General features: G+C 50.9%; 1 protein-coding gene across 2 annotated transcripts in view; it reads left to right on the top strand.

The window, feature by feature from the left end:
• Positions 1-14,797, top strand: part of LOC142301860 (disintegrin and metalloproteinase domain-containing protein 9-like) — a 168,964-nt gene that overhangs the window by 98,540 nt on the left and 55,627 nt on the right. For both annotated transcript variants that reach the window (XM_075342901.1, XM_075342902.1), the window contains 2 exons: positions 8,251-8,343; positions 8,516-8,711. In XM_075342901.1, coding sequence (XP_075199016.1) covers positions 8,251-8,343; positions 8,516-8,711 — 289 coding nt within the window. The remainder of the gene's footprint in view (positions 1-8,250; positions 8,344-8,515; positions 8,712-14,797) is intronic.

The following is a 14,797-nucleotide window of genomic DNA, read 5'->3' as shown; positions in this document are numbered from 1 at the left end:
AGCATGGTAGTGCTTGCTCATCCCTAGTCCTAATTATTATTTGCATTACTGTACTTTACATATATTGTTACTCTTCGGCACCTGTAAATAATGTTGGCACTCTAAATTCTATTTTTCCACCTTTCTTACATTTGCTGTGTGACCAACTATGCATTTGTTCAGATTTGTGGATGTCTTTTGTTGCATGTCTACCATTTAGACTTTGTTATTGTCCACCATTTTATATACACTTTGTCTGACTAGGTACCAAGGTGCCTACGCTTTTTTGCTCATTGATCATTTTCAATTATTTTCAATTTTTGGGGGCAATTATGGCTCACCCACTTTTTATATCTCTCATTGTAATGTTGGATATTTATTTTCCCCTACCCCTCTTTTAATTGAACATAATCAATAAAGATTTATAATATTTATATTTAATTTTGTCCTATCATTTTTCTCTTGGTTTTGCTATCTATTCAGCACATGTGGAGCATTTACTCGGCTTAGGATTACAATTCTTTTGCATATAATCTACTGGAAAATGGGAAAAAAATATGTTGTGAAATGATGAAAACACAACTTCTCCATTTTTTTTTTTTTTTTAATTTTATAGTATTATGATCATTTTGCTGTTAAAAATGCCCAGAAATGTAATTCTGTAAGTCAGTTCGATTATTGTGGGGAAACCAAATTTGTATAGGTTTTTTTTTTGTTGTTGGTGAAATAAAAATTCAGAATTTTAAAAGAGAAAAAAATGATTTTTCACCATTTTCTGAGATCTAGAACTTTTTGTTCCCATCGATGAACCCGTGTGTTTTTTTTTTGCGGGATGAACTGACGTTTTTATTGATGCCATTTCGGGGTGCATACAAAGTTTTCATCACTTTGTATTGCATTTTCTGTGAGAGGTGCAGTGATTGAAAAACAATTGTGACCTATTGTTTTTTTTTTCTTTATGGCATTTACAATACAGGTTAAATTATTTTATACTTTTATAGATCAGATTTTATGGTTGCTCGATACCTAATATGTTTATTTTAGGTTTTGTTTAAAGTGTTTATTACTAAAGGGGAGAAGGGTGGTGGATTATTTGTTGTTTTTATACTTATAAAAACAGGTTAAACATTTTTTCACTGTTTCTATATAGTGCAGTATTGCAGTATATACAGTAAGTAAAGAAGGGAATTTTGTTTACTTACCGTAAATTCCTTTTCTTCTAGCTCCAATTGGGAGACCCAGACAATTGGGTGTATAGCTATTGCCTCTGGAGGCCACACAAAGTATTACACTTAAAAGTGTAAGGCCCCTCCCCTTCTGGCTATACACCCCCAGTGGGATCACTGGCTCACCAGTTTTAGTGCCAAAGCAAGAAGGAGGAAAGCCAATAACTGGTTTAAAGACCAATTCAATCCGAGGAAACATCGGAGAACTGAACCATACCACATGAACAACATGTGTACCCGAAAAAACAGAAAAACCCAGAGAAAACAGGGCGGGTGCTGGGTCTCCCAATTGGAGCTAGAAGAAAAGGAATTTACGGTAAGTAAACAAAATTCCCTTCTTCTTTTTCGCTCCTAATTGGGAGACCCAGACAATTGGGACGTCCAAAAGCAGTCCCTGGGTGGGTAAAAGAATACCTCGTGATAGGGCCGTCAAACAGCCCTTTCCTACAGGTGGGCAATTGCCGCCTGAAGGACTTATCTACCTAGGCTGGCGTCTGCCGAAGCGTAGGTATGCACCTGAAAATGCTTGGTAAAAGTATGCAGACCCAATCAGGTAGGTGCCTGACACACCTGCTGAGCCGTAGCCTGGTGCCGTAATGTCCAGGATGCACCTACGGCTCTGGTAGAATGGGCCTTCGGCCTTGAGAGAACCAGAAGCCCAGTAGAACTGTAGGTTTCAAGAATTTGTTCCTCGATCCCCCGAGCAAGGGTGGATTTGGAAGCTTGCGACTGTTTACGCCGACCAGCGACAAGGACAAAGAGTGCATCCGGGTGGCGCAGGAGCGCCATGCGGGAAGTAGAACCTGAGTGCTCTCACCAGAACCAACAGATGCAAATCTTTCTGAAATTGATGGACTGGACGAGGACACAAAGAAGGTGAGGTGATATCCTGATTGATATGAAAGTGGGATACCACCTTAGGGAGAAATTCCGGAACCGGACGCAGAACTACCCTGTCCTGGTGAAGGACCAGGAAGGGAGTTTGTATGAGAGCGTTGCTAGCTCGGAAACTCTCCTAAGAGACGAGACCGTTACTAGAAGGCCACTTCCCGTGAAAAGCGGGAAGGGAGACATCCTTCAAAGGCTCGAAAGGCGGCATCTGGAGAGCAATTAGAACCTTGTTCAGATCTCAGGGCTCTAACGGCCGCTTGTACGGAGTGCTGAGAAGACAAACTCCCCGTAGGAACGTGCGTACCTGAGGAAGTCGTCGTTTCTGAAAAAATACAGATAGCGCTGAGACTTGTCCCTAAAGGGAACTGAGCGACAACCCATTTTCCTACCTAGATTGCAGGAAGGAAGGAAACATAGACGATGCAACCGGCCAGGGAGAAACACCCTGCGCCGAGCACCGAGATAAGAATATCTTCCACGTCCTGTGGTCAATCTTGGCGGACGTTGGTATGCTAGCCTGTCTCATGGTGGCAACCACGTCCTGAGGTAATCCTGACGACACTAGGTTCCAGGACTCAATGCCACACCATCCGGTTGAGGGCCGTAGAATTCAAATGGAAGAATGGCCCTTGAGACAGCCAGTCTGATTGGTCTGGTAGTGCCCCCGGTTAGCCTACCGTGAGGCACCACAGAACCGAGAACCACAACATCCTCGGCCAATCTGTAGCGACGAGGATGGCGCGGCCGCAGTCGGTCTTGATCTAGCGCAGTACTCTGGGCAACAATGCCAGAGGTGGCACCTAAGGTAGCTGGAACTGCGACCAATGCTGAACTAAGGCGTTTGCCGCCAGAGCTCGATGATTGTGAAACCGTGCCATGAAGCTGGCACATTGTTGTTGTGCCGTGACGCCATTAGATCGACGTCCGGCCTCTGTCAGCGGCGCCAGATCTCCTGAAACCCGTCCGGGTGAGGAGACCATACTCTTTCGGCCACACCCCAGCGACTTAGGAAGTCAGCTTCCTAGTTTCCACACTTGGGATGTGAAATGTGGATATGGTGGATGCCGTGTCTTCCACCCACATCAGAACCTGCCGGACTTCCTGGAAGGCTTGCCGGTTGCGCGTTCTTCCTTGGTGGTTGATGTATGCCACCGCTGTGGAGCTGTCCGACTGAAGTCGGATATGCTTGCTTTCCAGCCGCTGTTGGAAGGTTTGTAGGGCAAGATACACTGCTCTGTGTTCAAGAACATTGATCTGAAGGGTGGACTCTTGCTGAGTCCACGTACCCTGAGCGCTGTAGTGGAGAAAAACTGCTCCCCACCCTGATAGACTCGCGTCTGTCGTAACTATCGCCCAGGATGGGGATAGGAAGGGCCTTCTTTTTGACCAAGAGGTGGGAAGAAGCCACCACCGTAGAGATTCCTTGGCCGCCTGAGAAAGAACGACGACTCTGTTGAGGGACGTCGACTCCTCGTCCCATTGGCGGAGAATGTCCCATTGTAGTGGACGCAGTAAAACTGCGCGAAAGGAACTGCCTCCATTGCTACCATCTTACGTAGGAAGTGCATGAGGCGTCTCAATGTGTGCGACTGGTTCTTAAAGAAGAGCTTGCAGCCCGTAGTGAATGCTGTTTGTCTAGCGGAAGCTTCACTATCGCTGAGAGAGTAAGAAACTCTATGCCTAGATATGTTATCGATAGGGTCGGGGTCGGATCTGACTTTAAAAAGTTGATGATCCACCCAAAACTCTAGAGAGTCTCCAGCGCAACGTTCGGGCAGTGTTGGCATGTTTCCTAAGAGAGTGCCTTGACAAGTAGATCGTCTAAATACGGGATCACAGAGTGACCCTGAGAGTGCAGGACTGTGACTACTGCTGCCCTGACCTTGGCGAAGACCAGTGGGACTGTCGCTAGCCGGAAGGTAGAGCTACGAACAGAAGGTGTTCGTCTCCTATAACGAAGCGTAGAAACGCTAGTGCTCTGGATCAATCGGCACGTGTGGATAAGCATCCTTGATGCCTAATGATGCTAGGAAATATCCTTGGGACCTTGAGGCGATGACATGGCGGAGGGATTCCATCCGGAACCGCCTGGTGTCCACGAGCTTGCTGAGCATTTTTAGATCCAGAACGGGACGGAACGGCCCGTTGTTATAGGTACCGCAAAGAATTTGGGGTAAAAACCGTGACCTTGTTCCTGAAGAGGAACGGGGGTCATCACTCTTTCTGCCTATAGAGTGCACCCTGTTTGCAGAAGAGCAGCGGCTCGGCCGGGAGGTGGAGAAATTCTGAAGAATCGAGTTGGAGGACGAGAAGTGAGCTCTATCCTGTACCCGTGAGACAGAATGTCTTACACTCAATGGTCATTGACCTATGGCAGCTAAATATCGCCAAGGCGGGAGAGCCTGCTACCGACCGAGGCCGCAAGTCATGAGGAAGCCGCCTTGGAAGCGGGTTTTCAGACTGTCGCTTTTTTGGGCGTGACTGAGCCCGCTAAGAATCTGAGCTCCTCTGATCCTTTTGAGTCCACATTGGACGAGGAAAAATGGGACCTGCCCGAGCCTCGAAAAGGCCGAAAACCCCGACTGCCTCTTGCTCTGTTGGGGTTTGTTGTGTCCGGGCTGAGGAAAGGATAAATCCTTACCCCTGGACTGTTTAATGGTTACATCCAACGCTCACCAAACAGTCGGTCAGCAGAAAAAGGCAACTGGTTAGGCAACCTTTTTTGGAAGCAGAATCTGCCTTCCATTCACTTAACGAGCAGACCAGGCTCTGCTTAAAAACACGGAGTAGCGGAGGCTACCGCCGCACGGTTCGCAGAGTCCAGGACAACCTGAATCGCGTAAGAAACAAATGCAGACATTTGAGAGGTTAAGGATGCCACCTGCGGCACAGATGTACGTGTAACCGTGTCAATCTGTGTAAGACAAGCTGAAATAGCTTGGAGTGCCCCAAGGGAGAGAATGCCGGAGCCAACAGTGCGCCGACAGCCTCATAGATGGCTTTCGACCAGAGATCCATCTGTCTGTCAGTGGCATCTTTGAGTGCAGTTCCATCTCCCACTGCAACTATGGATCTAGCTACAAGCCTGGAGATTGGAGGATGCCGCTTGGGACACTGGGTCCAGTCCTTGACCAAGTCAGGGGACAGGGATAACGTGTATCCTAAGCCGTTTGGAGAAGCGCATATCTGGATAAGCGTGGTGTTCCTGGACTGCCTCTCTGAAGGCAGAGTGGTCCAGAAAAATACGTGAAGCTGACTCCTCCACTGGAGGAGCTGTGAGAAATAACCCACATTCTATAGATGGACGCTATAAGATTATTTACTATGGCGTCACGATCAGGTGTATCCAGATTGAGAGCGGTCTCAGGATCAGAATCCTGAGCCGCTACTTCCGCCTCATTACACAGCGAGTCCTTCTGCTAGGACCCTGATGAAACCGAGGCCGCTCATAGTGAGCCCGCTTAGGCTGTCTGGGACTGACGTCCGTGCAGAGCCGTGACTCTGGGATGCGTGTGACATTCCCGGAGCTGTTAGTTGTTCACACTGAGGGGGGCCATGGATCAATGATTCAACAGTGCCCATATTGTGAGAGACATGTCCGGACTGCTAGGCTTCTAGTATCATAGCCATAGTCTCAGAAAAACTGTCAGTAAATACTGCAGACACCGTCCTCATCCCCTGGCCATTAGTGCATACAATAGGAGTCTATGTAACCTGCCGGCCGTATAGCCGTACATGCTGTACCAGCTGTATAGAAAAACATGTGGTTCTGCACCTTTGTTTTACACAGAGAATATGCTGATAACTCCTCCGCATAATCCAGGAGGGTATATACAACGTGCGACCAAACAGTGCAATGTATATAGTACAAGCATATCTATAAGTGCACTTCTGCACTAGTGGGGTTAGCACCACAGGTGCTGCTTAACGCCTGTTGCAGCGATTGTGTGACTATCAGAATGCCAGGGTCTTCCACACTTGTCTCTGTATCGTACAGAAACTGACACTAATGGCTGCCGGCGTCCTTGTAGAGAAGGAAGCCGTGGGCGTGCCTGAGAAAGTGCGGGAATCCGGATTCACAGTGCACACAGTGAGAGGGGTGGAGTATGCAAAACATACTCCAGCTCTCAGCGCTGCTGTGCTATGCAGCGTCACGCCCCTACCCTGACTGTCAGGGCTGTGGGCGGTAACGAAGGGAGACTAGGCCCAGAAGCCGGGGACTCGAGTTAACAGCGCGGCCGCCGTAAAAGCGCGGGCCGCGCTGAAGTCCCCGGCGCACCACAAGTGCCAGCCGCGCCGCAGTCCCAGCGGCCGGCGCGACCGATTCCTAGAAGTGGCCAGCGTCCCGCCCCTCTCCTGACTGGCAGGTCTGGGGGCGGGAACGAACGGAAGCAGGCCGCAAAAGCCGGGGACTCTAGTTATCAGCGCGGCCGCCGTAAAAGCGCAGGCCGCGCTGAAGTCCCCGGCGCACTACAAGTGCCAGCCGCGCCGCAGTCCCAGCGGCCGGCGCGACCAATTCCCATAAGTGAGCCTGCTTCAGCGAAGCTGAATGAGGCCATGGCACAGGCGCCGCAGCGCTGATGTCCCCCGGCGCACTACAACACCCAGCATGCTGCGGTGTGAGCGCCAAATGCACGGGGACACAGAGTACCTTGAGGAAGCAGGGCCATGTCCCTGATGTACTCCGCTCCATCCAGCATCTTCTCCAGGGGCTGCAGATGGAGCACGGTCTCAGTGCCTGGAGACCGGTAAATCCCACTTCACCCAGAGCCCTGTAAAAAGGGATGGGGAAGGAATCAGCATGTGGGCTCCTGCCGCCGTACCCGCAATGGGTACCTCAACCTTACAAACACCTCCGACATACAGTGGGGTGAGAAGGGAGCATACTGGGAGCCCTTAGTATGGGCCCTCTTTTCTTCCATCCGACATAGTCAGCAGCTGCTGCTGACTAAAAAGTGGAGCTATGCGTGGATGTGTTGCCTCCTTCGCACAAAGCACAAAACTGGTGAGCCAGTGATCCCACTGGGGGTGTATAGCCAGAAGGGGAGGGGCCTTACACTTTTAAGTGTAATACTTTGTGTGGCCTCCAGAGGCAATAGCTATACACCCAATTGTCTGGGTCTCCCAATTAGGAGCGAAAAAGAAATTAAAACTTTCTTTGAAGCCCAGCCATGGCTGCCATAACAATGCATGAGTACCATTTCCCGAAACAGTGCATCAGTGGTTACTTGCGGCATGAAATTTGTTAACAGCAGTCATTGGAGCTTAACCTTGATGGCTACTTTTACACTCAGATGCTGGCCAGCTAATATACAGTAGGTGGCATCTGACACCCATTGTATGGGCTCAGCTGCTCAACCTACTAAATAAACATGCCCCCGGCGTGAGACCTGTAGGAATATCACATGTTGGAAGGGGTTAATGTATACTTTTTCACTTCATGGTACAAGATTGTATGGATTGGTGTTGTAGCAAGTTGTATTCAAGAAAAGATGTGTATGCACTAACCCAGGTCAGAACCTCAGTCTTACTATAGAGCTAGTAAGACCTCCTTCACATATCAGTGTCTTCGGTATGTGTGACGTCCATTTTCATATGTACCGGAGACACGGATATACATAGAGACCCATTAAAATCACTGGGTTTGCGCACATGTCTGTGTTTTGACATGGACCATGTGTCCATTTGGTGCACACGCATGTCCATGTGCTCCACATGGTGACATGTCTGTTTTCTGCCAGCCGCACGGGTGTCACACGGACCGCACACTGACGTGATCTGTGTGACACGTACCGGAGAAAACACAGGTGATTGAAAATAAAGAATTTTTATACTTACCTATCTCCGGCACTGCTGTCTCTGGAGCTGCTGTTGCTTCCTGGCCCGCTCATTATGCGTTAGTAACAGCAGCAATGGAGACAGGTAAGTATACCAGCTCATGTTGTCCGTGTGCTATCCGGATGTCACACGGATAGCAAAGGGACAGCACATGTAGAACACACGTACCTTTACCACAGACTGTGCAAAACGTTAGTGTTTTGCACAGACGTGTGAAGGAGGCCTTCAGCTGAGTTGATATATACGCTTGTCATGTTTGTGAGGAATAAATAATCATTACATATGACAATAATAATCTTTAAGTGGTTTTTCATAGGAGTGTAGAAGAGACCCCTGCTGTGACCACAAGACCTGTACCCTGAAGCCGGGAGTGAAATGTGCTAGTGGAGAGTGCTGCTCCCAATGCGAGGTAGAAGATACGTATTGTGTAATATCATTGTTTATCTCCCAACATAAACTTACCAACATCTCTAATCCTCTCTTCTATGTTATGTTATCTATATTACAACCCTACAACCTGTAGCATACACAGTAAATAGTGCACTAAGCATTCTTATACATGACTGTCTGTATTTACTTAGTTTCTTCCATATGGGATGCTATGCAGAAATAAATCAGACGAATGTGATTTACATGAGTATTGCACTGGAAAAACGGCAGTCTGTCCAGAAGATGTCTTCCAGCAAAATGGCAATCCATGCAATGACGAAAAGAGCATATGCTACGATGGGAAGTGTCAGAATCTCGATTTGCAGTGTGTGCAATTTTTTGGTCCAGGTATTTATTTCATTATTATTTATATTGGTGAATATTCATATTTATGTGTGTGATACAGTTGTGTGATCTGCTCTTGTTCTATCTCGGTACGAATAGAAATAATGATACATGGGCTAATACAGTATATATTTTGTTATGTGTGTTATCTTTTGTTATTTTGTTTTCTCTGACGCCTCATTGGGGGACACAGGACCATGGGTGTTATGCTGCCTATCCATAGGAGGACACTAAGTAGATGCAAAAGCATAGCTCCTCCTCTGCAGTATACACCCCCTGGCTGGGCCAGGCAGCCTCAGTTTTAGCTTAGTTTCTGTAGGAGGCACTTCCTTTCAAGGTTTGTTATTTTTATTTATCGTTCCTTTGGGAGACCCAAACCTTGGGTGAATAGCTTCTGCCTCCGGAGGACACACAAAGTACTACACCTAAAAGGTGTAGCTCCTCCCTCTGAGCCTATACACCCCCTGGCCAACCAGTCATAACCAGTTTTTCGCTTTGTGTTTAGGAGGCATACATGCACACATGCGTTCTCATATGATTTTTTCTTTTTTTCCCTTTTTTTGGAAGAAGATTGAAGAAATGCGGGTCCACGTCTGGACCCCCGGCATGTCCCTTCTCACCCCACTGTGTCGGCGGTGTTGTAAGGTTGATTATCCAAGGCTGGAGCCTTACATGCCGTGCTCCTTCACCATCCCCTCTGGGCTCTGGATTGAAGTGGGAGCCAGCACGGTCTCCATGCCTGGCAGGAGACCGGTCTCCATCCACAGCCCCTTGAGGACCCTGTTGGACCGGAGCACTCACCCCCAGGGACCGGGCCCTGCGTCTCAGCAGCTAAGTACCTTGAGACGTTTATATTTTGGGGGTCCCTGTTCTTTATGTGTGGGTAGAGTGTGTTTACTGTGTCTTTACTGTGCTTTTTGACATTTACGGCGGATCCTCTGGCTTTTCTCCTGAGAACCGCGCCGATGGTGCCTGCGCGTCGGCCGCGCTGCTCAAATTTAGGCCCTGGCTTCGCCGGAGGCCTAGTTTCGATTTCCTGCCCTCGCATGTCACTCATGCAGAGGGACAGGCATGGCCCCTCCCGGCGGCCGTCCTGCACAGGGGAGGGACTCTCCCCACTGCTTGGGTGCGACTCCCCCTCTGCAGGCCTCTATGGCCTTCCAGATCCGCCCTTTCATACAGGGACGCCCCTGTCCCGCCCCCTCTCTTCGCTCTGGCGGCCATTTTCTTCACTGTTCTGGCGTCCGGCACTCTGCATCCCTGCCGAGGTGCTGTGCATTGGGGGTCCGGGCTTCAGGATCTGGAGGACACACAACACCGCTCCAGCGGTCTGGTAAGCCACAGCCGGTCTCCGGTTGTGGACCTCTGCTATATTCTCCCTGGGAATCACTCCCTTTATAGAAGCCGTTTTTCCTCCACTCAGGCAGCATGTCTCACAGAAGGAGCAAGGCTCCAAAGCTTTATGCTGTATGTGCTGCATATAAGCTTCCGCTGCCTGAAGCAAGCACCTATCCACATTGTGAGGTTTGCTCTAACTTGGAGATGCCACGGCCTGGGGTCTCGGCTCCAGTGGTCTCTCAGGATGCTCCTGCACCTGTGACTGAACCCCCGGCCTGGGTAGTCTTTTTCTAGGTCTATCTCCCAGTCATTTGCTGAGTCCATGGGACTTTTGTCCAGGACTTTGATGAATATGCATCAGCCCCATTCACAGGGTGCCTCTAATGCTCTTGCTAAGGGGTCTTTAGGACTGGAGCTCACAGAGGATTCATCATCAGGGCACGGACCCCGTCCGTCTAAAAGGCGCCACGGGGTTCCCTCTCCCTCCTCACCCCGTGGCTCTGATTCAAGGGCTGAGGACTCGCAGGACGAGGAGGATGCCTATACAGGGGGCTCGGAGGCTAACTCCATGTGCCCCATTGACCCTTCCGAGGGTGACTCAGACCTTAGTGACTTGATTGCTTCCATTAATTCTGTACTGGATCTCAATCCGCCAGTATCAGAAGAGCAGCCCTCTCTGGCAGAAAAGCACCAGTTTACCTCGCCGAAGAGAGTAAAGAGTGTGTTCTTTAACCACTCCAGTTTTCAGGCCGCTGTGACCAAACTTAGGGCCTGTCCTGACAAACGCTTCCCAAAGCGTGGTTCTGATGACCGTTTTCCTTTTCCACCTGAGGTGGTCAAGGAGTGGGCTCACTCCCCAAAGGTAGACCCCCCGGTGTCTAGGCTCTCAGCCCGGACCGTTGTGTCGGTGGCTGATGGCACTTCCCTTAAGGATGCCGCTGATCGTCAGATTGACCTTCTGGCCAAATCCGTGTATGAAGCGGCGGGGACCGCGTTTTCCCCAGCTTTTGCAGCAGTGTGGGCCCTCAAAGCCATCTCTGCTAGTCTGGAGGAGATGCGTTCCCTCACCAAGGACTTTATGCCCGAGATGGTTGCCTTAACCTCTCAAGCTTCAGCTTTTTCTTCTTATGCCATGTCTGCCATGCTAGAGGCTTCTCACCGCACTGCGGTGGCTTCGGCTAATTCACTCGTTATCCGCAGGATCTTGTGTCTTCGAGAGTGGAAGGCGGATGCTTCTTCAAAGAAGTACCTTGCTGGGCTCCCTTTTGCTGGTTCCCGGCTGTTCGGTGAACAGCTGGATGAAATTATTAAAGAGGCTACTGGCGGGAAGAGTACTTCCATGCCACAAACCAAGACCAGGAAACCTGCCCAGGGTAGGTTTCAGTCGAGGGTTCGATCCTTTCGTTCCTCCAACTGGTCGTCCTCTAAGCCCTCCGCCTCGTCCGCTACCTCAGCCAAGGACCAGAAATCCAGCTGGCGCTCCAGAGCGCGTCCGCAGAAGACAGCAGGAGGTTCTGCCACTAAGGCAGCCTCCTCGTGACTCTGTCCGATCCAGACACATTTTTAGTCGGTGGCAGGCTCTCCCACTTTGGCGACGCTTGGTTTCAACACGTCTCCGATCAGTGGGTGAGAGATATCATCTCCCACGGCTACAGGATAGAATTTTCTTCCAGTCCGCCAAACAAATTTTTTCTCTCAACTCCCCCCTGCTCCAGGGCCGCCACCTTTTCACAGGCCGTGGCAGCCTTGCAGGCCAACGGAGTAATTGTGCCAGTTCCCGCCTGGGAACGGTTCAGAGGTTTTTACTCAAACCTCTTCCTAGTTCCCAAAAAGAACGGTACCTTCAGGCCCATCCTGGATCTCAAGCTTCTCAACAAGCATGTTCGGGTGCGGCACTTTCGCATGGAGTCCCTGCGTTCAGTCATTGCCTCGATGTCCCAAGGGGATTTCCTGGCGTCCATCGACATCAGAGATGCCTATCTGCATGTGCCCATTGCAGTTTCTCACCAGCGTTGGCTACTTTTTGCAATAGGAGACGATCATTTCCAATTCGTGGCTCTCCCCTTCGGGTTAGCCACGGCCCCTCGGGTTTTCACCAAGGTCATGGCAGCCGTGATTGCGGTTCTGCACCTTCAGGGGTTGGCAGTGCTCCCTTACCTGGACGACCTTCTAGTCAAAGCGCCATCCAGCGCAGACTGTCAGCGGAGTGTCTCGCTCACTCTCAGCACTCTAGCCCAATTCGGGTGGCTTGTCAATCTTCCCAAATCCACTCTGACTCCGACCCAGAGTCTCACGTACCTAGGGATGCAGTTCGAGACTTTGCCGGCACTTGTGAAGTTGCCCTTAGACAAGCAGCTGTCACTCCAGTTGGCGGTGCGCTCTCTCCTGAGGCTCCGCCGTCATACCCTCAGGCGTCTGATGCAGGTGCTGGGTCAAATGGTGGTGTCCATGGAGGCTGTTCCCTTTGCCCAGTTCCATCTGCGCCCCCTGCAGCTGGACATTCTCCGCTGTTGGGACAAGCGGCCTTCCTCCTTAAACAAGTCAGTGGCTGTCGCCACGGACCAAGAGCTCTCTTCAGTGGTGGCTTCGGCCCCTCTCCCTGTTCCAAGGGCGCTCCTTCCTGGCCCCGTCCTGGGTGATTCTCACCACGGATGCCAGTCTATCCGGCTGGGGAGCGGTATGTCTCCACCACAGAGCACAGGGCACTTGGACTCCGTCCGAGTCAACCCTTTCAATCAATGTGCTGGAAATCAGAGCCGTACTTCTGGCTCTCCTAGCATTTCACCATCTGCTGGCGGGCAGGCACATTCGAGTCCAGTCAGACAATGCGACAGCGGTTGCCTACATCAACCATCAAGGCGGGACACGCAGCCGCCTGGCAATGATGGAGATACAACGCATTCTTCAATGGGCGGAGGACTCCAGGTCCACCATATCCGCAGTCCACATCCCAGGCGTGGACAACTGGGAGGCAGATTATCTCAGCCGTCAAAGCGTGGACGGTGGCGAGGGGTTCCTACATCCGGCAGTATTTCAGTCGATCTGCCGCAAATGGGGCACTCCGGACGTGGACCTAATGGCATCCCGTCACAACAACAAAGTTCCTGTCTACGTGGCTCGCTCCCACGATCCTCAGGCATTCGCCGCGGACGCTCTGGTTCAAAACTGGTCCCAGTTTCGTCTGTCCTACGTGTTTCCCCCTCTAGCCCTCTTGCCCAGAGTCCTGCGCAAGATCAGGATGGAGGGTCGTCGAGTCATCCTCATTGCACCGGACTGGCCCAGGCGAGCTTGGTATCTGGATCTACTCCAACTATCCGTAGAGATGCCGTGGCCTCTTCCAGACCGTCCAGACCTACTCTCGCAAGGTCCGTTCTTCCGCCCGAATTCTGCGGCCCTCAAATTGACGGCGTGGCTCTTGAGTCCTGGATTTTGAAGGCTTCTGGTATTCCTCCTGAAGTCATCTCCACTATGACTCGGGCCCGTAAGTCTTCGTCCGCTAAGATCTATCACAGGACTTGGAAAATTTTCCTGTCCTGGTGTCGTTCTACCGGCCATCCTCCTTGGCCGTTCTCCTTGCCGACCCTTCTGTCTTTTCTACAGTCCGGTCTGCAGCTAGGACTGTCCCTCAACTCTCTCAAGGGACAGGTCTCGGCCCTGTCAGTCCTGTTCCAGCGGCGTCTCGCTCGGCTGGCTCAGGTCCGCACCTTCATGCAGGGCGCGTCTCACATCATCCCGCCTTACCGGCGGCCCTTGGACCCCTGGGACCTTAACTTGATTCTCACGGTCTTGCAGAAACCCCCCTTTGAGCCCCTTAGGGAGGTTTCTTTGTACCGTCTCTCACAGAAAGTGGCCTTTCTGGTTGCTATAACTTCTCTCAGGAGAGTTTCTGATTTGCCGGCGCTCTCCTCGGAGTCACCTTTTTTGGTCTTTCATCAAGACAAGGTGGTTCTCCGTCCGACTCCGGACTTTCTTCCTAAGGTGGTCTCCCCCTTCCACCTTAACCAGGACATTACCTTACCTTCCTTCTGTCCGGCCCCTGTTCATCGCTTTGAAAAGGCTCTACATACTCTAGATCTGGTGCGTGCTCTCCGGATCTATGTGTCTCGCACCGCTGCGCTTAGGCGGTGCACCTCTCTTTGTGCTAACCACAGGTCGGCGCAAGGGCCTTCCTGCTTCTAAGACGACCTTAGCCCGTCGGATTCGGTCGGCCATTTCGGACGCCTACCAAATTTCGCAGGCTCCTCCCCCGCCGGGGATCAAAGCGCACTCGACCAGGGCTGTCGGTGCCTCTTGGGCTTTTCGGCACCAGGCTACGGCTCAGCAAGTCTGTCAGGCTGCCACTTGGGCTAGCCTGCATACCTTCTCGAAGCACTATCAAGTGCATGCTCATGCTTCGGCAGATGCGAGCTTGGGCAGACGCATCCTTCAGGCGGCGGTCGCCCATTTGTGAAGTAGGTCCTGCCTACTTCTTAGTTTTATGTTTATTTCCCACCCAGGGACTGCTTTGGAACGTCCCAAGGTTTGGGTCTCCCAAAGGAACGATAAAGAAAAAGAGAATTTTGTTTACTTACCGTAAATTCTTTTTCTTATAGTTCCGTCTTGGGAGACCCAGCACCCTCCCTGTTGCCTTTTGGCAATTTCCTTGTTCCGTGTGTTTTCACATGCTGTTGTCGTGAACAGAGTCTCCGGTTGTTCCGGCTCTTGCTCTGTTCTACTTTTGGGTGGCTATTCTCCTTCAGCTTTTGCACTAA

This window comes from Anomaloglossus baeobatrachus, chromosome 4 (assembly GCF_048569485.1).
Source record: "Anomaloglossus baeobatrachus isolate aAnoBae1 chromosome 4, aAnoBae1.hap1, whole genome shotgun sequence".
Taxonomy (NCBI): domain Eukaryota; kingdom Metazoa; phylum Chordata; class Amphibia; order Anura; family Aromobatidae; genus Anomaloglossus; species Anomaloglossus baeobatrachus.
Note: the sequence above shows the minus strand (reverse complement) of the source record. Positions and strands in the feature narration are given on the sequence as shown.